Here is a 23718-nt window from a genome sequence, read left to right as displayed (position 1 = left end):
TCTTCAGCTCTCCTGCAGGAGGAGGGTTATTCACATCTCAGCACGTTGTGGTCTCTGCTGAAGGGTGCCCAGAGGTCAGTAACTACAATCATATCCCAGTCTCACTCTGCACATCTTTAAATAATAGTCTCCTCTCCTGGCTGTCTGGGGCAGCAATAACATGAGCAAAAAGCTGTGCTTGGCCTCTCTTGGCTGAGGGAAGGACATGGCTCTAAGGCCTGAAGAGAGCACACTTTAGGGGGAAGGAGGGAAAGTCTAGAGACAGCCACTCCACTCGGCCCCTTAAATCGTCACAGGAGAGGGTGAGCTAGTGCAAGGCTGAGAAATCAAAACGTCTCTGTGCTTGGAGTGTTACTCAGACATTAAAGTCTTATCATGGCCACAAATCTTCCCTGACTCCACCTTGCCTCCCTTTTGGGGATGAGGAAGATGATAAGAGAAGTGGTTTTGTGTTTTGCGCTGAGGGCTCCTTAAGGAATCGCACTCTGCTTGGGCCAGCTTGGGGCTGAAGGTTCATCCTTTGGAGTGAGAGTTTCCCAGAGACTTGAACTAAAGCCAGCCCTGTTAGGCAAAGCTGCAAGCCAGGGGTCTTGACAGGATACTCCTGTTCACACAACTTTTATGTTCTGCTGTGATTTCTTGATTCATTTCCAGTATGCAATGGATCATCCTCCTGATTTGAGAAGTCTTTTATGCCTAAGACTTCAGTGTGTTAATTTCTCCAGCTGAGGCCAGGAGATTGCCCCACATGGAAGCCAGGAAGATGCCCCGTGTTCCTGTGTGGCAGAGAGCCCTTCTGGAGAAGGCAGACAGCCCTCATGTAGCTTTCTAGCTGGAAACATCTCTGGTTCATCACCTTGTACAACCAGCTGGTGCCAAAACCCTGCCTGGTGGATGCTTCTGAGCAGCTACTGCCTTCTGTCATTCTAATCACAATAATTTGGGTGTTTGTTATCTGATTTGATGGAGGCTGAGGAGGAGGTCACTTCCCAGGCCCTGAGGGCAAAAACTCAGCTTCCTAGAGCTACATTTATTTTCTAAGCCTCCCACAGCCCTGGGGTGATCCCCTGGAAGCATCTTGCAGGGGAGGTGTCTTCTGAAATACACCAAGACATTTGCAAGTTAGTTGTCTATAAACCACTGAAATTCCTCTCCCTCGGGCACTTTTCTAGATCCCAAAAGCAGGCAGTGTGCTCCTTCAGGCACCCAAGTGTTCAGGTGGCTGGTTTTCCTTGTTTCACATCCATGAAGGAGATTCCATGTTCACATGGACTGATGCTTGTGTGGTGTTTGCACCATTTTCTCTCACAAGCTTCTGGGGAAAGGGTAGAAGCTGGTTTTGTCTGACTCTCCGATGGAAATGCAAAGAACACCCAACAACACAAATAAGTTAAACTGCTAAATTTCCAGGGCATAATTACAACTGTTGGATTTGCTGCCTGACCTGAAAATAAAACTCCTCTTGCGAGGTTTCCTTGTTTTGGGGCTTTATTTCTTTGTTTATGTTAAACAAAGCAAGTGAACAAGAGCCATGCTACTGACTAGGAGAGGATGGTTTGCCTGGTTTGTTTCCCTGTGTCCTGCCTGGATTCTGCTCAGCCAGTTGTGCCCCACGCTGTGCCTTGGGAGGGGCATGCTGGGCTAAATATATCTGTACTGCCTGTGAAATGCAGTATGGGGTGCTGCGTCACTTGGTGGAGTTTACTTGGAAACTAAGGTGGGAAGCCAGCTTTTATTTTCAGCCTTGGGTCAGATGCATTGGTCACTTGTCTCACCCAGATTTTTAGTCTTGGTCAGGAGTTTGTCCTTGCAAGACAGACATGAAACCTGCTCTCTAAAAAAAAAGCCAAGCTCGTTGCAGTGACTTTGTCACATTGGGGCAACCATATTTTTCTTGCTCAGCAACCAGATTTACAGTGTGAGAGGTTGTTCAGATAGATTACCTTGAAAGCAGCAATGAAAGTCATAGCTCAAATATCATGGCTTAATGAGCAGAGGAGCTGGTGTGATGCTGTGGACTCTAAATATATCAGAACCCCAGTGCTGGCAGCACAGTGACAGCTGGAGACCTTGGGCTCTCACTGCTGGTGGAGCAGACATGTATCCTTCCACAAAATGTGTGAGCAACAGATGCAGCTTGGTGACTAAAGAGGGCTTGGGTTTTGCAGTTTCTAGTTCTGCTTTTTGGCTTGTCTTCCCCTGCTGTTTCTGCTAGTGCAGTGGGAGTGATTTCAGGAGAAAGGAGGATATTCCTGGGGTGTGCCAAGGGGTGGACACAGCCCACCTGAGCTCACTGTTTTCTCTGCCACATCTAAATAAGAGCAGCAGGGCATTGTAGCTGCAGTGGTGACATAAATCTGCTGGGGCTCTGGGGGACACAGTCTGGCAAACGAGTGGGTGGAAACCCCTACTCTTTCTCCATGAGCTCTCCAGGGTCACCTGCCTGCACGTCTGACATGCTGCTGTCACATCTCTGGCAGCTCAATATGTTTTTCAGTCTTCTCCCTTATGCCACTCTAAGTGTGAGGAATGCCAGTACTGCTGTATGATTGTCTTGCTGAAAAAGGAGGTGAGAAAACTCTTCAGTATAAGATTTTACATTTATCTAGGAGGACAGTAACTATGGGAATTAATTTCTGCCTGTGTAGTGCCTAGCACATTGGGGCCCCTGAATATTCCTGCAGCACAAGCCACGTGTTGCAGACCAAAGCCACCCAGCTTTGCCAGCAGAGAACTCGTGGCACACTGGGGTCCTGGTCTAAAGTGAGATCCAAAGGCTCTGGGACATGCACTTCATGCTAATGGCAATAAAAGCTTCCAGATTTAACGTGGAGGGTTCAGTTGTGAGGGTGAGGGCTGGGAACTGAGGTTTATGGGGTTAACGCAGCCTCTGTGACTTGTGTTAAGCCTGATTGGCTCCTTTCCTTAGTGGGCTTTACCTGGGCACTGATAGCTGTGAGCAGCTGAGAGTGCAAATGATTACAATTGCCATTAAACCAGCCCAGGTGTAGTTTATCCTCTCTGTTACTCAGGAGCCTGAGAGAGCAGAGCAGTGCTCCTCTCCAGCTTCATCTGTGGGCTCTGTGTCTGGTCCTGCTTTTTGGCTGTCCATGGTTCATAGGAAGGGGGTAAGTAATTGATCAATACTGGCAGATATTGTAGAAGTTTGGTAGCTTTCAATCTCCTTGAGTTTCTTGTACTTTATTGCTTGGTGCCTTACAGTGTATTCCAGCTGCTGTTTCAAATGCTGTGGGTTCAGACTTAATATTCATGGCTTTTAATATTCATGGCTTTTATTCATCCATTATGTGACAATGGCAGTCTGCACGCTGTGTCAAAAACATGCCTCTGTTAGGTGAGGAGGCAGCATGGCAGTGTGTCTCACTTCAGGTTATTAACTAAACCACAAAAACATGCAATTAACCATTCAAAAATCAGCGTTGCTCCTGTGTGAAGTTTGCTCCTCTCCTACTTTCTCCTCAAGCCCTTTTCCCTGTGGCTGTCATTGCTGTGGATCTGCTCCTGGCCAGGCTTTCTGGCTGTCCCGTGTCAGTGGGCAGGCTGCAGCCCAAGTGGGTTTTGGAGAGCATCTGTGGCTTTGCCTGAAGTCTGGGGAGGGTGAAATTTGCTGAATCAGTCACTGTCCCTGCACAGAGGGCAGGCTGTGTGAAATGCAGTGATAGTGCTGGGCTCATGAGGACAGTGCTAGCTTTTTGCCCTTCAGTAGTGCTGTTGATGCTCAAGCTGGAGTTTCTGAGTTACTCTGGGAATACTAAAGGGATGTGGTGTGTATTTCAGTATGTTAATTTCCTTAGATCCTGCCTGCAAAGGGCAGCTGATCTTGGGGTGCTGGGTACCTGCACTGCAGGTTCCCAGTCCTCTCTGCAAGGCAGTGTGAGGTGGAGGGCAGGAAAAACCTGCACCCTCCACTAGTTCTGCCCCTCGTTCCAAGTGAGAGCATAAAGCTCTGTCCTGGCAACCCCTGCTGTCCCTTCAGCCTCCACGTGGACTCCTCATTTTGGTGCCTTTAAGAGAATATCAGATGGGTTCAGGGCTGCAGGTTTGGGGAGCAATTAATTCAGCCATCCCAGCTGGCCATGGTCTTCCCTGACCTCGGTGGGCATTGATTCAAGGGGATGGGGCAAGAACAGAAAAGCAGCTTTGAGCCTGGAAAAAGCAGGGACAGAAAAGGAAATTAGTGGGGATGTGGTAACCCAGATGGGATATGGCACAAGAGAAGGAAGGTTTGGTCATCCATCCCATATTGACACTGCTACCCTGGCGAGCCTGGCACAAAATCCCACATAACCAATGGGCAGTGGTGGTGTGTGTGGAAGGAGCTGGGGAAGGAGGGGATGTGGTGACAGAGAAAATTCACTCCACTCCCGTGAGTTTTTCTCTACTTTTTCTCACCCTGCAGAAAACAAAGGGTGGCATAACTTTTTTTTTTTTTAATTATTATTCAGTCATTAATGAGCTATTGTTCCAGGGCGCAAAAAAAAAAAAAAAAAGGAGTTTTATGATGGAAGAAGTTATATTTCTCATGGGACATAAAACTTTGTGTGTAAATGGATCGTCCTGGCACTGATGCTAATCCTGCCCAGGTCTGACTGTACAGTATTTAATGTAAAACACGTGATAATTCCTTCTGTAGTTTCAGTAGAAATCTCCCATTTCCTGAACAAGCGTGCTGTGTTCCTGTGTCCTGCTAAAAGCTGCTGCCGTGTGCCACCCCAGCAGCCCTGCCCGAGCAGCCTGCCTGCTCTGCTGGGTGGTTTGGAGCCCTTTGATGGCAGGCGCTATTTAATTATCTGTGGTGTTATGTTCCCAGAGCTCGCTACATGAAAGCAAAACATCGGCAGCCTGTAATTAATCCGAGCTAATGTGCCACTGTTTACACTCCATCTCGGAAACCAGACAGATGTAAGAAGACACCCAGCCTTCATCTGGGATCCTCCCGGGTTATTTCTGAGCTATCTTGGGAGGGCTGCGCTGTGTCTGCCCACCCCACAAGTCCCTCAGAAATGAGCACCTTTAACTTTTCCCGGGAATGAGTGGAAGACTTTGTTTCCTAGCAGGGAGCAGGGTTAATGCCTTTTTGCTGCCTTACCACGGCCGAGGCTGGCTGGCATGGGCTGGGAGCACAGAACTGCTCCAGGAGTTGTGAATTCTGCAGTGTGGAAGGGTGAAACAAGCCCTGCTTCCTCCCTTTCTCCCCTGGCTTTGGCTGAGGAGGAGCCTGCTGGCATTGGGGATGTGTGGGATCTCCTTGGTGGAAAGGCAAGCAATCCTCTGGCTCTTAAAAATAAAATATCATGCGTTCATTTCTGATGACCCTACAAGAGATTCTCTGGAAATCCAGTCTTAAAAATACAAATAAAATATCATGAGTTCATTTCTGATCACCGTGCTACAAATATTTAACAGAACAAGGTGATGAAAATGCCTAGAGGTGTGGAAAGACTGAAGGAGGCTATGCATCCTTCATTAGGGTGAAGAATAATAAAAAGCAACATGACAGAAGTATATAAACATAGAAGTACAGAGAAGTAAACCAGGCATTCCTGTGTATACTTTTATGTAATACAAGGTTTCCAAGGAAATTTAAATTAAACATCTGACACACGTGAAGCTTATTTTTTTGTTACAGCACATAAATAATTGAGACTGAGAACATAGTAGAATGCAGAAAGGATTAGATGTATGGATAAAAATATTGTACACAGTTTATTAATTTTATTCTATCTCATTTAGAAGGTGTGTGGGGCTTCCTTCTCCTCTTCCAGCTGTAGCCACTTAAAAGCTCCTCCTGGCCCTATAAACCTCCAGTGTCTTCCTGGGAGACACCTGACAGTGAACACTAGCTTAGAGGAGTCACTGCCTAAGCCTTGCATTCCAGAACATATCTGCATTGAATGATTACTGGGATCAGAGGTGGCCACAACTTCCTAATCACCTGAAGGCTGAAATGTAGGATATGAGGCTGCTGGGGTTTTTTTTCCTCACGGACTGCAGATTCAAGGTGCCAATTGCCCATCTTGTCTCGCCTGTCTCAGTTGCTCTTTGCCAGTCGTCCGCTCCAGCGTTGTAGTGGACAGGTGACCTCTGCAGGTTGGAGCTGCAGGAGGAAATGTTACATCATCAGAGCCTGTGCAGCTCCATCCTCTTGGGGAACAATGTCTTCTTTTAGGTGTTCCCATAGGCATCTTTTTTTAGCAGAGTGTTTCATTCAGATTCAGTGAGTTGTAAGCTGTTCGGTCGTGTGGGGAAGGAAGGCCGATGCTGGGTTTGACCTTTCTTGGTGGTGTGTGTCTCTTTGGGCTCTGATTGTTTTCAGCAGACACTGATTTGTCCACTGTGGTGCCCTCACACAGTACACTGGCACATTGTATGCCAGGGCATCCCAGGGGTGCCTGGGACAGGCTCCCTGCTTCCACACCCCAGCATCTTGCTGGATGATCACAGGTGGTCTCCCAGCATCTCTGGCCTGGAGGGGATTAAGAGTTGTAATATCCAGCAGATGGTGCTCAAAAGCAGATATCCCAAACGACTGGATACTGCTGTACCTCTGCATTCCAGTTTTTGGGCAGCAGAGTCCCAGTTCTTGGTGGCTGTGGCAGAGTGGGCTGGGAGGAGCAGACCTGGAGGGGGCTCAGGTGGTGCTGAAAACCTGGCACCCATGCAAGAGCACTGTGGGGTGGGGGAGTGTTATTTTGGACTAGTTTTTATCTGATCCCATGGACATGGAGAATGCACAGAGTATCCTCCTCAAGCATGGTCTGCTGTGCAGTTTCTTCCAGAGAGAATCCTATTTGCAACCTTGAAGGCTGCTTAAAGTTGCAAACCACTTGCAGGGGTTGTGGGATTGGTGGGGGATTTGCTTCAGAAGTGGCTCCCTATTTGACCTATGGTGTTCCCATGGCTGTGTCTGTGCTGGTAGTGGCCAGGGCTGCTGTGAGTCCCTGTCACCTGTGCTGAGCCCTTTGCCATGTAGGTGAGTGCAGATCCTTTGGCTGCTCTGTTCCAGCCTGTGAGTTTGGAACTGAGCTTATGCCTAAACTGAACTGAAACTCTCCAAGTGCACCTTGGTCAAAGCTTCCAAGTTTGATCTCATTTTTTTTACTTGCCCAAGCTGCAAGACACAGTGCTTGTAACTTGCTCCCATTTGTGCTGAGAAGAGTAACAAACCTTTGGGGAACCTTTCAGTGAACCTTCAGCAAGCTTGTGCCAAATCTCAGATCCAGGGTTTTTCCTCAGTGTTTTTCAGACTGTGTGTTGTAAATGTCAGATGGCTCCAAAATGGAGTCCCCAGTGCTGTAGACTGTGATCAGAGCCCTGGGATTAGGGAAGGAGAGAATGAATTTTTCTTCAGGTAATTATAGGCAGCAGAGTTGCCTGTGGAAAAAAACCTCCTGCTAATGCTCAGCACCTTTTGAGAATTTCCTGTAGAGTAGGCATCACTGAACTCCCTCACATCAAAGGGGGAAATAGCTGTCTGGTCCTTAATCCAAGGCTCTCTTGGATTAAAGAAAGATCATAGGTCTTGATTATATCAAATCCAAAGACTTCATTTCTTTCTTTACAAATCTTCCTTATTTTCCCTAATGCCTTTTCTACTGAGTAAAGTCCCAGAATGTTTAATCAGCATACCTAATTAATAATGCTGTCTCACATAATTCACCTTTATGGTGCTCTCTTACATGGGTTTTCCACCAGTGTCTTTCAGTGCATTTTACAGAAGAGACTCTTTTAATGATCTCCCCTTTGCATGTAGGGAAAGCAAGGGAGAGGAAAAGGTAGGAGAGACCTGCTTAGGTCAGGCAGCCAACTAAAGGTGGGGTCAGCAATAAAATTCCAGGTTCTTAGTTTTGGGCAGTGCTGGAGCTGTTTCCTCTGTGCCTCAGATGTCATTTAGGGCTGGGTGAAACACAGCAGCCATTGAAGCAGTCCAGGACAGAAGGCAGAAATGTAATTACACACACGGGGAGCAGTCACGTAGCCAAATGCCAGTGTTTGTGCCAAGCTTGGTGTTGGCTTTACCAGCCACCAGTGTGGTCAGGTACCCATTTATTTCCTCTGAGAGACAACAGGTCAGCTCCCTCGGTGTGGTACTGGGGCAGTGTTGACTCAGAGGAAGGAGCTGACTGCCTGAGTCACCCCTGTGGCTTCCTGGAGCACCCTGGTGTCCCTGGAGCACCCTGAAAACCCAGGGCTGCCATCCTGCTGAGGTCAGGTGAAAGCATGACCTGAAGTGGTCTGTCTGCAGAGATACTGAAAAAAACACATCTCACTCTTAAGGGCTAGAAGGGTGATGGGGTTTTGTTTCAGGCTGGGGTTTTTGGGGGTTTTTTTGGTGAGCTTTTTTATGCTTTTATCTTGAAGTCTAAATTTTCCCCTTCCTTCCCCCCCTCAAAAAAAAAAAAGAAACCTTCTTTAACTAATTAGGTAATAATAGTACAGTTTCAAAAGTACTTGTTTAGCTAGTGCTGACTATATGCTTACACAGCTACCTCTGGCCTGGGAAAGATGGAAACCACAATGGCTAAGTATAGAGGCCTCTAAAATATCTTCATATATGCAGTGCCTGAGTACACAAACAGAACTGGTCTCTCTTCTGTCTACAGGAGCAATATTTTCCATAGGATTTGTATTGAGAGAGGTTTTCCCCCTGCATATTAATTAAAATAAAGATCCCCCAGAAATGCATCCATGTGCTGAATCCTATTCCATGGCCACCTTCAGCCTGATATAAGAAATATAATCTGCTCCTGAAGAAGTGTAAGCACTTCTTCATTCTGTGCTGCAGCAAACTCTTGATTTGGGATGTTTTTTTTGATTATTTTTCTTTGTTGGGTGAGGTTTTTTTCTTTTACTTTTTAAGGAAGTGGGGAACTATTGCCAGGATTTCAGCCTTAGCTTTTGAGAACAGCTCATGCATAAAGGTGAGGTGCCCCCATCCTTGAAGTGTGTAGGATCTGTGGACAGAGTGGCCAGAGCTGTGTTAGGTGCATCTGTGTGCAGAGTGACATTGCTGCTGGGATTAATTCCTCTCTGCAGCCTCTTTTCTGCAGTCTGAATCTGCCTCTCTTGGGGCCTGACCCCAGCTTCTCTGTGTGCCTCCTTTGAAGCCTTTGCCTTAAGCTGCCTGCAGTTTTTGGGTGGCTGTGGGCAAGGCAGTTTTTCTGTTCCTGCGCTGTGAGTGTGATACCTCGAGCATGTGCTGCCAATTCCCAGCTGTGGGCTGGGTTTGCACTGACACAACATATTCTTGGTAAATGACAGATTTCTCTGAGCTGGGGCTGGCTCCTCGCTCTGCACGTCGCTGTGGGCAGTGCGTGACAGTGACACTGTTCTGGTGGAGCTGGAGGAGTGGCACGGTGAGTGCACGCCCAAATTGTGTGCTCCAGGGAGCAGCACCTGGTGCATGAGACATGCAGATGTTGCATAGGTGGTCCTCAGGCACTTGTAGATTCTCCTGTCTTGATTATCTGTCCTGGCTCTGGATCCTCTGCTGGCACACCAGCGACCCTGGAAGCTCCCCAGCTTTCATAATAAGAGTAACTTGTCCTTCATTTCTGGAAACAGCAGCTTCTTTAAATGTTTGTAACAATATGCAGCTGAGCATATAGACAGTCCTTTCAACACCAAGCCTCTGACAGAGCACAGCTCCAGAGCAGTAACTGCAGACATGTTTTGAAACCCTTCTGTCTGCAGGGCTTGTTCTTCAGGGAAGTGGCACGGATGGGACAGAAATTAACATGTGACAAGTTGTATCTTCATTATAATATGTACCTTGACAATATTATAATAATGAAACATAAATCTTTGTAACATCCCAATGAGATAAATCTCTTTACATTGTCAGGATTCTCATTTCAACTCTTGAGGGACGCAAATACTTGTGAGGAGAGTAATAGTTTCCTGACGTGTTTATCATACATCTAGAAACCAACTTGTACAATGCAGCTTGGAAACTGGGCTCTTCACAAGGCTGAAGCATCTGAGATGCATCTGCAGGGAAAGGAGTGTGAGGACTCAGGGAAAGGAGTGTTCATCCAGGATGGAAGAGGCTATCTGAAACAGAAAGCTCCTCAACTTTTTTTTCTGTTGCCAGTTTTGGAGAGCATTAAAAACACGGCCTAATCTGGGGAAAAAATGAAATATTTGAGGTGGATAGGGAGAAAAATTATTAAAGTAAACTTGAAGTGGTTGAGTAAGGGGGCTGCAGGCTATGTACAGGTAGGATAAACCCATTTCGGAAACGATCCAAGTATGTATGATCCTGCCTCTGTGCAGAATTTGGATGCTGGTCTCTGGAGTCCATGGTGTTTCAGTGATACTGATTTTCAAGGTTATCTGTGGACAGCAGATTTGTATAAGCAGAAAGACTTGGGGCTCCAACAGCAAGGCTCACCAGTGGTGCTTGAGAACAGCAGGCTGGGGCAAGATCTGCTTCCTTGGAGGTAGCAAAGGATGGCTCTTCTGTGGCACTGTGCATGGTGCTCCATTTATTTGGGTGAGAAGTTGGGGCTGGAGCTGCTCTTACACTTCCAGTGCCACTAGTGAATCTCACAGGTCACATCCTGTGCTGCTCCTTTCTGGTGACTGTGCATTCCTCACCTTGGGATGCTGAATTTCACAAGCTGTCTTGGAGAGCAGACTCAGAGTATCTCAAAGCATATCAGCCTTAATGAGCAATTTTGAGCAGGATTGGCCATTTGTCTTTTTACCTTACTGTCTTTAAGTCCTGCTAAAACAGTGTCCATGTGGGTGGAGATAATGAGGTAGAGAGGGGAAAAACCAAAGAAAAAAAACCAAGAAAAACCAAATTACATTTAGGCAGCATTGAAAATTGCAAAATCAAAATCCCCAGCTTAGGCCCCACCTAGCTCCTGGAGGCATCATAATTCCATAAATACCTCATTTGCCTTTTTCTCTGTGCTTGTCTAGGGTTTTAAAAATTATTTCTGGTTTAACACCCCTCGGGTGCTGAGTTTTTTACTGAAATGCCTGCCCCAAAGTGCTTGAGTGTGACCACCATCCAGAAGGCAAGCATCCTGCCCCTCAGCCTGCCCAGGTGCTTTTAGAGCACACCCAGCACACACAGGCACAGTAAGATCAAAAAGCCCCAGTGGCAGCTGCCACTTAGTTTTGAAACATCTTGGGAAAGCTCAGGGATCACAGCCTGCTTCTCTGTTTTAGCCAACAGCTGCTTGATGCCACCTGCTGAGAGGTCTTCAGCCATTGCTTCCTTCACGTTTTGTTTCTTGCTCCAAGTCTGGAATTATCATGACATGGGAGCATTGAAGAATAGCCCTTTCTGCTGTGGTTAGTTTGTGCCTTCCCCACACAGGATAGGTTAGAAGTGAAGGGAGGCAGGGATTAAAGCAGGACTTCTGCTTCCTTAGGCTACTGCTGGGAAGCAGGGAACACTCTGCTCCCTTTGGCTATGGCTCACCTGCTGTTAGGCAAGTGGGAATGTGGAAGAGGAGCAGCACCTGATTTTGGGCCAGGTGTGAGTGCAGGCAGCTCCTGGGAGCTCTGAGCAAGGCGCAGAGCCCCTCAGACAGGAGGGACAGCAGTGCCTCTCTGCAGAAACCCAGGGCATTGGGAATATTTCTCTGTCTGCTCTGGGGTGCCCTGACCCCCAGGGGAGCACTGACTCTGACCCTCATTCATGGAGAAAGTTTCCTGGACTTCAAGATAGACTAGAACCCACAAAAGTCTGAAATAGATTATAGAGAGTAGTGTAAGTTTTTTTCTCACTTGGTGAGAAATTGAGGTTTCGGGATTTTTAGTGTGTTGTGGATGGAAGCAAGGTGGAGGGCACAGGGTGTTGTCCTGAGTTTCTTCTTCATGCTGCTTCTTCCTCCTTCATTGGTTTGGGTGGCATTTTGTAATTGGGCAGAAAAGTCCACATTGCAGCTCTTTGGGATGAGTTACTGGGTTAAAAGGGAAAATAATCTAGATGACAGTTCTTAATTGGATAGTTTAGTCTTAAAAGACCTTGGAACAAGAGACTGTTGGCCATTTTGTGCCTTGCTGCAGAACTCACAGCAGTGAGACTGTTTTACTGATAAGAAATAATAAACACCTGAGTCCCAACATGAATTAGTGTCTCAAGTGCCTTCAATCCAGGCCCAGAGAAACCAAAAACTGGCACCTCCACATCTCTCCTCTGGCCTGCCTGTGCTCAGTGTGCTGACATGAGTGGCTCTGTGCCTGGCATTGAGTTGTTTTGGATCCTCAGTGGTGTAGGACTGTTCTCAGAGGCCACTAAAGCACCGAGGACCCCAATGCCAGGATCCACCCTTGGAGCAGCGCCCTCAAAAGCTGGGTGTTACAGTGTGCACATCTTCCCTGCCAAGTCTTTTTTGGAGCCTGCTGCAAGTAACTTGTGTAAGACCTCCTACATAATGGCTTTGCAGAGCCAAAGCCCAGCCTGTCCAATGGACCTCATCCCTCCTGGCTCCTTGGTTCCTCAGTTCACTGAGGCTCACGGGGATGGAATAGTTTGCTTTTTCTCAAGCTTTTCTTTAAAAAAAAAAGCTCAGAGTGTTGCTTCTGTGGAAAAGCACTTCTGTTCGTTGCATGGGGACTCATCTAACTTGGAGTCTGGGATCTGTCCTGTGAGACAGAGAGGAGGCAAGCTGCCCAGCCAAGCCCTGGTTTTGCTGGATCCAGCTGCGGTGGTTTAGGTTTCTGGCTGAGTCCATCTGAAAGCAGCACAGAGCAGAGCACAAAGAGAGGGAGGGTCGTAAGTACCGCCATTCTCTCCTGATAATCCCTTAAAAAATAATTGCAGGCCTAAACCTCTGGCCTCCAGCAAATTTTCCACTCGATTAGAGGCTTTTGTGAAGCCGGGGAAAGGGACACGCAGACTTGCACATTGTGCCGCTGCCCGAAACTTCCAGCTGGGATTTTTTCCATCAAAAGGGGATTTTAGTAAAACCATTATAAGGGGCTTAGTCACAGAAAAGCAGTTGAGCTGAGACAGGGGTAGATTAGCTTTAACATGCTTGTTTTTGGCACTAGGGGCAGGGTGGAAGTTACACCTGGCCGCTCACATGCAGCCTCCCCTGTCGCGCTGACTCCCTGGCAGGTGTGGGTGGGAGATGATATTTCCCCATGTTCCCCCTCATGTCCCCGTGGCTCCTGCATTTGAGCCCGGGGGAGGTGAGGGGAAGGCAGTGGGCAGCCCTGGCACCAGCCCTTGTGCCTGTGGTCTGGGTGTGGGGGGCAGAAGTTGCTGTTGCTCAGTCGGCCTTCAGTGTGGTCTGGGCAGGTCTGTGCTAATGGACAGGTGACTCTGGGGAAGGGAGACCCTGAGAGGAGACAGCGTTGGCAGCCTTAGGGACCCTGTGGTGCCTTTGATGCACATGGGTGGTCCCTGCTCAGGGACAGTCCTGGTGGAGATGTCCAGGGAGCAGCCGCAGGGCTGCAGGCAGTGCAGTGCCTGTTGTTGTGCTGGGACACGTCCCTGCAGGGCTGTCAGATCTGCATTTGGGGGGTCAGACTGGCCATTGCCTGCAGTAAAAGCTGTGACAGCCAAAGAGTTTGCACAGAGACAGACAGAGAGATGGCTTCTTGGAGAGGCTCCTGCTGTTGGGAGCTCTTCCACAGCCCACACTTGTACACCAGCGCTTTCAGGCTGCTCAGTGAGTCTGGTGTGGAACACGAGGAAGTTGTTCTTTGTCCTGACCCTCCCTCTCCAGGACTACCTCAGGCTGGAAAACTCATTTCCATTTTTGCTGCTCCAAGTGGCAGAAACCAGCAGGACTGGAGATGGAAGGGGTGGATGCCAGGCACTGTTTGGTGACACATGGATCTGGGGCATCACCTTAGTCAAGTTGCTTCCACCTCTCTTCCCCCATTAGTGCTGATTTTCCCTTTTTGATGTCTGTGTATGTAATGAGTCGGCAGAAGCTAATAATTAAAATTCTGTAAATTATAAGGTGTAGTTGCTTCTGAAAAAGACACCATCACTGTACCTGTAGCAGCAGTGTGAGAGCTGGATAAAAAAGACTTTATAAATTTATGTACTAAAAAGGACACACACATACAGCTCCAAATAACTTAATCACTACAGAGGTGTCCAGTGGAGTAACTGTACCAACAACACAGCAAAACCAGAATAAAATAATCTAAGTATTACTTTAATATTGGTCCAGCTCCATTACCACTCTCACATTTGCATGCTTAAAAAAAAATAATTTGTTGTCAAGCTATAGATGTCAAGAGATGGAGTTTTAGGGCAGAAGTGCTAAGTTTAGGATAGACAGTTCCCAGGAGGCAGCTCTTCAGGCTGGGGTGTGAAGCTCTTGCATGATGGGGATCATTGATGCACAGTGCAACATAAGGACATGAACCTGTTGGAGCGAGTCCAGAGGAGAGCCATGGGAGTGATCAGAGGGCTGGAGCATTTCTGTGAAGACAGCCTGAGAGAGTTGGGGTTTTGTTCAGCCAGGAGAAGGGCAAGCTCCGGGGAGGCCTCAAAGCACTTTCCAGTGCCCAGATGGGCTGCAAGAGGGTTGGAAAGGGAGTTCTGACAGGACATGGAGTGATGGGACAAGGGAGCATGGCTTTAAACTGAAAGAGGTTGGGTTTAGGTTGCTTACCAGGAAGAAAGTCTTTATTGTGAGGGTGGTGAGGCCCTGGAATGGGTTACCTGGAGAAGCTGTGGATGCTGTGTCCCTGGAAGTGTTCAAGGCCAGGCTGGATTGGGCTTTAAGCAACTGTTTAATGGCAGAAGGTGTTCCAGCCCATGGCACAGGGGGTTTGGAACTAGATGATCGTTAAGATCCCTTCCAACCCAAACCATTCACTGGTTCTATGCTTGACTCCCAGTTCAGCTATGCCAAGTGTGCCTTTCCAGTTTGGCTTATGGTGCAGGACCAAATGCTGATAGTGGTGATGCTGACGAGCAGCCTGAAGTTCCCCATCCCTTTGCAGCGCCCGCCTCTGCCACGCAGTGCTGCTTCGTGTGCAGGGCTGAACGGGTGAGCCCTTCAGTCCATCCGATTTCTCGCCGCCCCCATTTGGTGCCCCGGGTGACCCGTGCGGGCTCGGTGCGGTTGCCGCGGCCGGAGCGGAGCCGCTCGTCGGCGGCACTCGGCGGGCAATGCTGCCGCCTGGGGGATCGGGATGGGAATGGCATCGCGATCGGGATGCGCCACCCAGCCCGTGCGACTGCCAGCAGCACCACAGGCAGCAGCGTGGTCTCTCCATCTGTTTTTCTGGTTGTCCTGGGTGTTAGGTAGGCGAGCGACCCGAGGGATCTCGTTATCGCCGTCACCTCGGGTCAATTCGCGTCGGGTACCTCGGCCGGGCGGATGGAGATGTGCCAGAGCCAAGTGAGGCACGGCATCCCTGGCAGCTCCAGGAGCCCGGGGGAGCAGAGGGAACCGGCTCACCTGGGGTATGACTGCCTCGCAAGGCTCCTAGCCAGGAGGGGTGTGGCAGGAGGGGTTTATGGCACTGAACGATGCACCTGGCCCGCGCTGGAACTGAGGAGCCAGGAGTGCCACTGCAGCTGTCACCAAGGGAGATAATGGCAGGGATTTCTTGGCATTTCAGCTCACTGAACAAGGAGAGAGGCTGCAGAGCTGTGATGCTGTGTGCCCCTGTGATGTTGTGTGCCAGCTACCAAGCCCCTAAAGATATCCAAGGGTTGTAAAGCTGGAATTTTTGTGGGGAGAAAGAGGCAAAGGAGAGGGAAGAACAGGACCAAGCTCAGATAAAATTTGTTAGGGATTTTTTTTTTTTTCCCCAGAGCTGGGAGGGGAAATTGCTTCATCATGAAATCATTAGACTGTGCCCAGAGAAACAAGACTCAGAGGAAGGAAAATAACTAGGAGGAGGTTCCCATTTCTGGATCTGGGTTGGTTTCTGTAGCAGAGTATGAGTTTGGTTTATGTCTCAGTAACCCTCTCATGTGAAAACAGTTGCTCAGGGCATGTGTCCAGTCACTGGTACTAAACTTTTGACACCTTGTCTAAGAAACACCACAGATTTTAGGAAATTTCTTAGGAAAATCCCATTTCCATTCATCTTTCAAGGACAGATCAGATTCGGATCTTTCAAAATCTCCATCATGCGATTTCAGTTTGGGCTGTCATTGAGCTAGTGCATATGGTAAATGTAATTAAGTAAGGGGGAGAAGCACTAGCATCCCTGCCAAATGTGGCTGGAGGCTTAAGTTCTGGCACAGGAGCCTGATGAACCCTCTCCAGCTCTTTCTTTCGTGCAGCTTGGGGCTGGGGAATTGAGCAGGACGGCCTGGCTGGCGGGCCGTGGTGGGGAGTGTCAGTGCAGCCCAGCCAGCAGCTCTGGCGCGGGGCCTCGCTGATGTCCTGAGGGGTCCAGCCAGCACCACCCAGTCAAATTTATCCATTTATGTTTTTCCTCCACAGAAGGCACTGTTAAAGAGCTGCTGGCTGAAAGAGTGGCATTTAAGGTAGAGGAGGGAGAGAGAGAGAGAACAAAAAGGTTTCACTTTGCCAGGAGCATCCCACATGCATACATAGCGAGGCTGCCAGATCCAGGGACATCTCCCCTTGAGCTGTTAATGGTAGCCTGTGCTGACTTCTAGCTTTGGTTCCAAAATCCGTGAGCCTCTTGGCCACCCAGGTCTCATTTTAACCCTTCGCTGACCCCCAAAGGGCAGGTTCAGTGGTGAGCTCTGTGCTGTCTAGCAGGGAGATCACCTCTGGCCATAGCAGAGGCCCCAGGTGGTTTGGCTGACAGCTGCCCCGTGACCCCGTTATTTATTAGCGCCAAACAAAGGCCCCCAGAGCCACCGTGACAAACCGATTCAGCCCAACCCGCAGCGTGCAGGGGAAGGTATAAAATGTGTAAATCTTTCATGCATGGACCTCCCATGTGCTAGTCCAAGGGCAGTAGGACCCAGGTGGAGCCTGCTTTTCCTCCCAGCTCCCAGGGAGCGGAGCCATCCATGGATCTGGCGAGGGGAGCAGCTGCTGGAGCAGACCAGGGACCCCATGCACACGCAGGATTTCACTGCCGCTTGGAGCTGGCGTCCCCAGCTGCTGCCCCTCAGTCCCTGGCTGCCTCTTCTCCTGCTCAGTCACTTCATCCCTCCTCCACATCGTTCCTGCTCTACTTTCTGCCATCGCCTCCTTAGCGTGGCCTCTCTGCTCCTCAGAGCTGTCCACAAAGCAGGTCCCTGGCCCACCCTCCTGCCCTGCCTTGTGCAGGTGTAGGCAAAGGGGCCCTGCTGCCCCAGCACTTCTGCTGGGCACAGCGGTGAAGGTGGCACCAAAGCCACTGCTGAGGCACTGTGGGCTCACAGACAGGAGACTTCCAGCTCATTTCCAAGTAGTGGAGTGTTTTTTATGGTTTTCTACCCCGGTTTCCAACTGAGTCATGTTCAAAAATTCAAGAGTGGTTGGTTATGCTGAGAAGTTATGTGGTAATTGGTCTATGGTTGTTGGCCCGTGTCTGGGTCCGAGGAGGTGCTGTCACAATGGAGCATGAGAGGGAAGGTATGAGGAGCACTTGCTCCATCTACGGGAACAGTCCAGGGTGTCTAAGAAGTGGGGTTCAGGGAGGCTTTGGTTTTGGCAACTTCCTTTGGCTTGTGTTCCTCTTAAAAGGAGATGTTGGGTCATGTGGGCAATGCTTTTGGTTTGGTTTTTTTAAGAGTTGAGAGAAGAAGTTCAGGGGATTTTCTAGAGGAAAAAAAAATCCTGTCCTGGGTCTGATTACGGAGCTTACGAGCACACATATTATGTTGAAACGTAGATGTCCCACTGTTATCCATGTGAACATGGGGCTTAATAAGGAGATGCCATTTTCACCCAAACCCAGCAGAAACAAACCTACTTTATGAGAGGTTTATCATTCCCCGTCCTTGGCTGGGACTGCTGCTTGACCCCTGGAGCAATAATGTTTTCAGCTGTTCTGGGAACCTGATATGGGATTCCTGTTGTTTATAACACTCATACATATATGCTCTTTTTCCATCAAGAAGTTACTGTAAACTCTTTTCTTAATGCAGGAAAGACAGACCCCAACACCTCCCTCCAAGTAGGGGAAGATGGATATAGTGTCAGGCTCAATTAGATCCAATTGTGGTGGCTTTCCCTAAAGCGAACAATGCAGCTTTTGTCAATGGACTCCCAGCAGAAAGCTTGGAAGTCTTGGAAAGGAGGGACTAGAACAACACACGCCCCAAAGTCCAGACCCTGAGATAGTCCAGGTCCTTAGGGTGTGGAGGAGATGGTGTTTCTTTTTAAGAGGGCTGGAGTCAGGCACTACTTTCCCCTTTGAAATGCAGCACTGCTTTAAGAGGTGAGGCGGGCAGAGCTGGCAGCCAGAGTGTGCCCGGTCCAGCCTCAGCCAGAAGAGCCGTGGAGGCAGGGGCTGAGCAGGGCAGGCAGGTGCGGGCGCCGAGGGCACCTCCTCTGGCAGGGCGTCCCACCTGGAGCAGCACCCAGCCGCGGCTGCTGGAGCGGGGAACAAAGTGGCCTGCTCAGCGCTGGAAGTGCTTAAAATGCAAATGTACAGGAACTTCAGACCATCCCCCTCCCTCCTCCTCGGCGCGGAGGAAAGCAGCTTAAATACAGCCAGGCCTGGAGAGGAATGTTAAAAAGAGGGGAAGAATCGCCCTCCTCCTTTCCATAGGGACTCGGGCCCGGCCAGATTGAGTATGCATGACTGAGCAAGCAAGCAAGGACAGCTCCTCTTTTAACTTTCCTGAACAATGGCTCTGCCTTCTTCCACCATTTCGCATTCCCCCTCCTTCGAGGCAGGAAGGGGGCAGCGGGCGAGCGAGCCCCGTCGCCGGGCTGGGGGAGACGGACGCGCTTTGTGGCCGCCCTATAAACACCGCTTAAGCTCCATCTCCTGCAACAATGAAACACCCCACGTCGGGGAGGCCAGAGAGGGACCGCATCGGGTTAAAAGTCATAACGCTGAGGAGAAAGATTATGGTAGAGGACAAAGGACACCTTAGATTATTCAAACTTTTTTTTTTTTTTTTTTTTGAACACGGTTCCACTTTTTACTTTCTCTTTAATCTTCGGCTTGGTAGTGGAAAATCAACCAAGACGTTTCAGATTTTCCAGGTCTGCAAGGGCGCAGGTTTTTGGTGGTTGTCAGTGCTGGGAAATGTTTTTATTTGATGGGTCTTCCATCCGGGGAGGGCCACGGTTTAAATTACTAAAAAATCCTCCACTAAGCAATTCATCTGCAGCTTAAAAAAATTAAGAAATACAGGCCTTCTTCCCCCTCTCACAAATGCTGTCCTCTATCACACGAAGTAGCCGATTCAGCTGCAAGTTTCAGCACTTTAGGTTTGTGTGACCTCAGCCTCAGAAGTCTGAACGGGGTTTGTCCCCAGGGATGCTGCCAGCACCCACGCTGGTCCTGCCAAGCCCCTTCCTCACAAACTCCTCCTGCACAGGAGGAGGCTCCTTGCCTTCCTCAGCAGAGCCAGCCCCAAATCCCACCATCAGCCACAAGGCTGTTCTTACCCAGCCCGACAGACACACACGTCTTCAATAAGTACAGACAACACAGATACGGCTTTTTTTTTTTTTTTTTTTCAAAAACATACTTCATATTTCCTCTTTTATTATATAAATATGTTTAACCTTTTACTGTAAGAATATAAAATGTTTTAAGAGGATCTTTGTTATTTTTTTATACAAATTCACAAACAGTACAATTAATCCATAGGGGTCTCTGGGTTTGTGTTAACTCCGTGGTCTGGCCTGTTACTGTGGAGGATTTGAGATTTTGAACAGATAAGCAAAAAAAAAGCCAAGATATTTAAAAACAAAACAAAAAATCAAAACAAAACAAAACCCAAACTTACTCTTCCTCTTTCAAATAATAATTAAAAAATAATCTAAAGACCCAGCTCCATTTTATTGACAGAACAGAGATAAGACAGATGAACTTCAGTCTCCTCCCCTTCACATGGCAGCCCTGGGGCCTGCAGGCCAGCTCTGCTCCTCTCCACCTACAAACAGGAAGCCTGGCATAGTGACCTTTTGTAGGTGGCTTAGGAGGGGAGGGGAAAGCACTTGCATATATCCATATATATAATTTTTCTTTTTTTAAACAAACTTGCATTTTACACATTTCTGTTAACAGTAGCCCAATCCTCAGTGTGGATTCTCACGTTACATATTTGTGCTAGAAGAGTAAAAATGCAGAAGCACAGTTTGGGTCCCCAGTTCCCAGTGAAGAGGGAGGGAGAGGCACAACCAGAATGTGGAGGTGGGACACAGTAGGGTAAGCCTAAAAACAAAAATTAAAAATTAAAAAAAAAAAAAAATTAAAAAAAGGGGTGGGGGAAGAGGAGGGGATAAAATAAGAACAAACCCAAGGGGCATTATTCCAGTCTAGGCACAAAAATGTTTCAGTCTCAAAATCTCTTTCCTGTAAGAATTCCAGGGCTTTTGAGGAGGGGGAAAAAAAAAAAAGTAACAAATTAAAACGAGGTAGCCAGACATCATATATATATTTATATATATAGAATATATTCAGCAGAAAAAAAAGTACTTAAAAATCCACAAGAACAGCAACTTCATATGTCTTTAAAAATAAAACCATGTAAGAAAATGAATACTGTAAAGGGGAGAATGAGTGAGGAAAACTGGGATCAATTACAGGATGTAAGCAAGGGATAGATGGGAGAGTAAGAGGCTGTTTTTGTAGCAGTAATTTTTTTTATGCATTTCAAAGTAAAAACAGGTCACAGTATCTCAAATGAAGCAGAAATGAAGCTGGAGATTCTTCCTCATGTCCCCCAGGTAGAGAGGAGCAAGAACTCCCTTCTACCTGCTCACCCCCAACCCAGAGAGGAATGGATATGTGGCTGGATATGTCTATCCCTGTTGCCAAGGAGGAGGAGGGGAGAAAAAGAGAGAATGATGAAAGGGAAGACAAGTCTCAGTAACTCTCAGAGTCCCCCAGTGCATGGGAAGGCTTAAGAGAGTGGGGTCTGTGTCCAGTCCCCACAGAGACAGGAGAAGGAGGAAATGGTGTGTTCATCTCTAGTGGAGAGATGGGGAGAGAGAATGGAGTGCCTGGACTTTTCCATTACCCATAGTGCAGGATGACATGGAAACATACTGACAAAAGGGGAGGCTGTAGCTATCGCTAGTCTCAGTGCAGTGGAGAACTGGAATAGTGGGAGGTTGTATCCACCCACAGCAGAGAATAACATGTAACTGGAGACTGAAGAGAGATTTAAAAGGGGAAAAAAAAATCAATGTACCTAGGGAGCAGTATTTCTGTCACAAATGTGTTGACAGGGGACGGGCAAGCAGAGAGGTGGAATGGTTGTTTTATCAAAAGCTCTGTCAGTGCCCAGCTCAGGATGACTGGGTGGCTGGGTGCACAAGTGTAGCTAGGAAGCCTTTGCTGCTGTTAACTATTTTTTGTTCCCATCTCCATTTCCACTCTCCTTTATATAAACCAAAAATAATCTATTCTGAATACATGGCAGAACAAGGGTCTGTCTTTATCCATCCTTAGTGCTTGAGGGGATGGAATGTGGGAGTGGGGATAAAGAGGGGTGTCTCTAGCCCCAGTGCATAAGTGTGGGTTTCTACCTCTTCCGCAGGGAAGGATGCTGTGGGAAGGGAGAGGGCTCTGTCTCCCTAGCACGGAGCTTGAGGCATGACCTGGAAAATGGATAGGTGCTTTCTCTCTGTCCTCCTGGTCCCCCTTCCTCCTCCTCCACAGCAAGGATAGGGAGGCAGCACAGAAGGGTCGAGGATATACCCTCTTTCTGTGTTCCTCCCTGCGGTGCCAGAGTGCGTGGGTAGCATGTCTCTGTGCATGCCCCTCTCTCTTTCTCTCCTCCTCTGCACTAGTCAGTCAGTCAGTCAGTGAGTCCCTCCAGAGGAGATGGAGGTCTCGGGGCACCCTCCTCCTCCTCTCACCTGACCTTCTCACTCTCAGTCATTTCCCAAAGTCCCAGGTTGAGCACCTTGAGGCAGGGCAGCTGGGTGATGCGCTCCAGGCCCCGCTTGGTGATGCGGGTGCAGCCGTAGAGGTCGATGCCCGTGAGCTGGCTGAGGTGTTCGGCGATGAGCTCCAGGCCCTTGTCGGTGATGCGGACGCACTGGCCGATGTTGAGGGTGCGCAGCCCGTGCATCTGCCGCACCATGCGGTTGATGCCCTCGTCGCTGATGTGGCAGGAGCAGAGGGACAGCGAGCGCAGCCCGTCGAGGCCCTGTGCGATGTAGGCTAGGCTCTGGTCCCCCACCTTGTCGCAGAAGGAGACGTCGAGGCCGGACAGCCGCAGGCTGCCCATGGCCAGGTGCATGATGCCCGTGTCGCTGATGTTGTCGCAGGAGCGCAGGTTGAGGCTCCGCAGGCTGCTCATGTGCGACAGGTGCAGCAGCCCCGCGTCCGAGATGCCCCCGCAGAAGCTGAGGTTGAGCTGGCGGAGGCGGCCCAGCCCGCGGGCCAGGTGCTTGAGCGAGAGGTCGCTGAGCTTCTGGCAGTCCTGCAGCGTGAGCTGCTCCAGGCCCAGGCAGCCCTCGGCCGCGCTGCGGGTCATGCCCGCCAGGTGCCCGATGCCCACGTCGGAGAGGTGCCGGCAGGAGCGCAGGTTGAGGCTCTTGAGGCGCTGCAGGCCCCAGGCGATGAGCAGCAGGCCGGTGTTGGTGATGTTGCTGCAGCCTCCGAGCTCGAGCACCTCCAGGCCCTTGAGGTACTGGGCGATGCGGCCCAGGCTGCTGTCCGTGATCTGCTTGCAGAGGCTCAGGTTGAGCGAGCGCAGGGAGCTGATCTCCGCCACGAAGGCGTGGCTCAGCCCGTTGTCGGTGAGGTTGTAGCAGCCGCTGAGGTTGAGGCTCTCGATGTCCGCCATGCCCTGGACCACGTAGCTCAGGCTGCGCCGCAGCGACAGGATCTGCACCCGCCGGATGCCCCGCGCCGCCAGGCTGGGGAAGAGCGAGGGGTTGGCGCGGCGCAGGTGCAGCTTGGCCTCCACGCCCCGCCACACCGAGCGGTGGTAGGCGGCGTCCCGCCAGGCCGTGCACACCTGCGCCGCGCGGCCCTTGTCGCGCACCTCCAGGTACCCGAAGATCATGGCGAGCAGCTCGGGGAACAGGCACGAGATGTGCGTTTCCATCGCACGCACGCCCGCCCGCGCCCGGCCGCCCCCGCCGGCGCCGCGCTGCTGCCCCTCGCCGCCGGGCCCGGCCCGCTTCCGCCCGGGGCCCGCCCGCCTTCCGCTCCGCGCCGCGCTCCTCCTGCCGCCGCCGCCGCCCTCACATCGCCGGCGCGGGCGGCGCGGGAGACGCTACTGCGCGACCGCCGGCCCGGCCCGGCCCCGCCGCCTCTACCGCCGCGCCGGGCGGGCCGCGCCGCTGCCGCCGCCGCGCTGCGGCCGCGCCGCCCCGCGCCGCATCCCGGCGGGCGCGCCCCGGCGGCGGCCCCCGCGCCCCGTGCCCACCGCCGGCCGCCGAGCCCCGCCGCCGCCGCCTCCCTTTGTCTCCGCGCTGCCGCCGCTCACAGCCCGCGGCCCCGCGCCGCCCGCATCCCGCGCCGGCGGTGAGGCAGCGAGGGCAGGGGGTGGCGCGGCCCGGCCCGGCCCGGCCCGCCCGCCGCCGGTACCGACTCCGCCGCTCCGGGCCCGCCCGCTCCGCTCCGCGCCGCGCGCTGCTGGGCCCGGCGCCGCTCCGGCCCGCGGGAGGGGGGGAGGCGCGGCCAGGCGCGGGGGGAGGAGGC

At 50.4% G+C, this 23718-nt stretch overlaps 2 protein-coding genes across 2 annotated transcripts in view; one reads left to right on the top strand and one right to left on the bottom strand.

Annotated features, from left to right (window-relative positions):
* Nucleotides 1-23718, top strand: part of WNT5B (Wnt family member 5B) — a 68716-nt gene that overhangs the window by 11301 nt on the left and 33697 nt on the right. The window lies entirely within an intron of this gene.
* Nucleotides 20045-23703, bottom strand: FBXL14 (F-box and leucine rich repeat protein 14). The gene has a single exon (XM_071422208.1). The coding sequence runs from the start codon at nucleotides 23117-23119 to the stop codon at nucleotides 21917-21919; it is 1203 nt and encodes a 400-aa protein (XP_071278309.1). The 5' UTR covers nucleotides 23120-23703; the 3' UTR covers nucleotides 20045-21916.

This window comes from Agelaius tricolor, unplaced genomic scaffold (assembly GCF_023055355.1).
Source record: "Agelaius tricolor isolate 1412-34295 unplaced genomic scaffold, bAgeTri1.0.p SCAF_3, whole genome shotgun sequence".
Lineage (NCBI taxonomy): Eukaryota > Metazoa > Chordata > Aves > Passeriformes > Icteridae > Agelaius > Agelaius tricolor.
The sequence above is the reverse complement of the archived record's forward strand: the minus strand, read 5'-3'. Positions and strand labels throughout refer to the sequence as shown.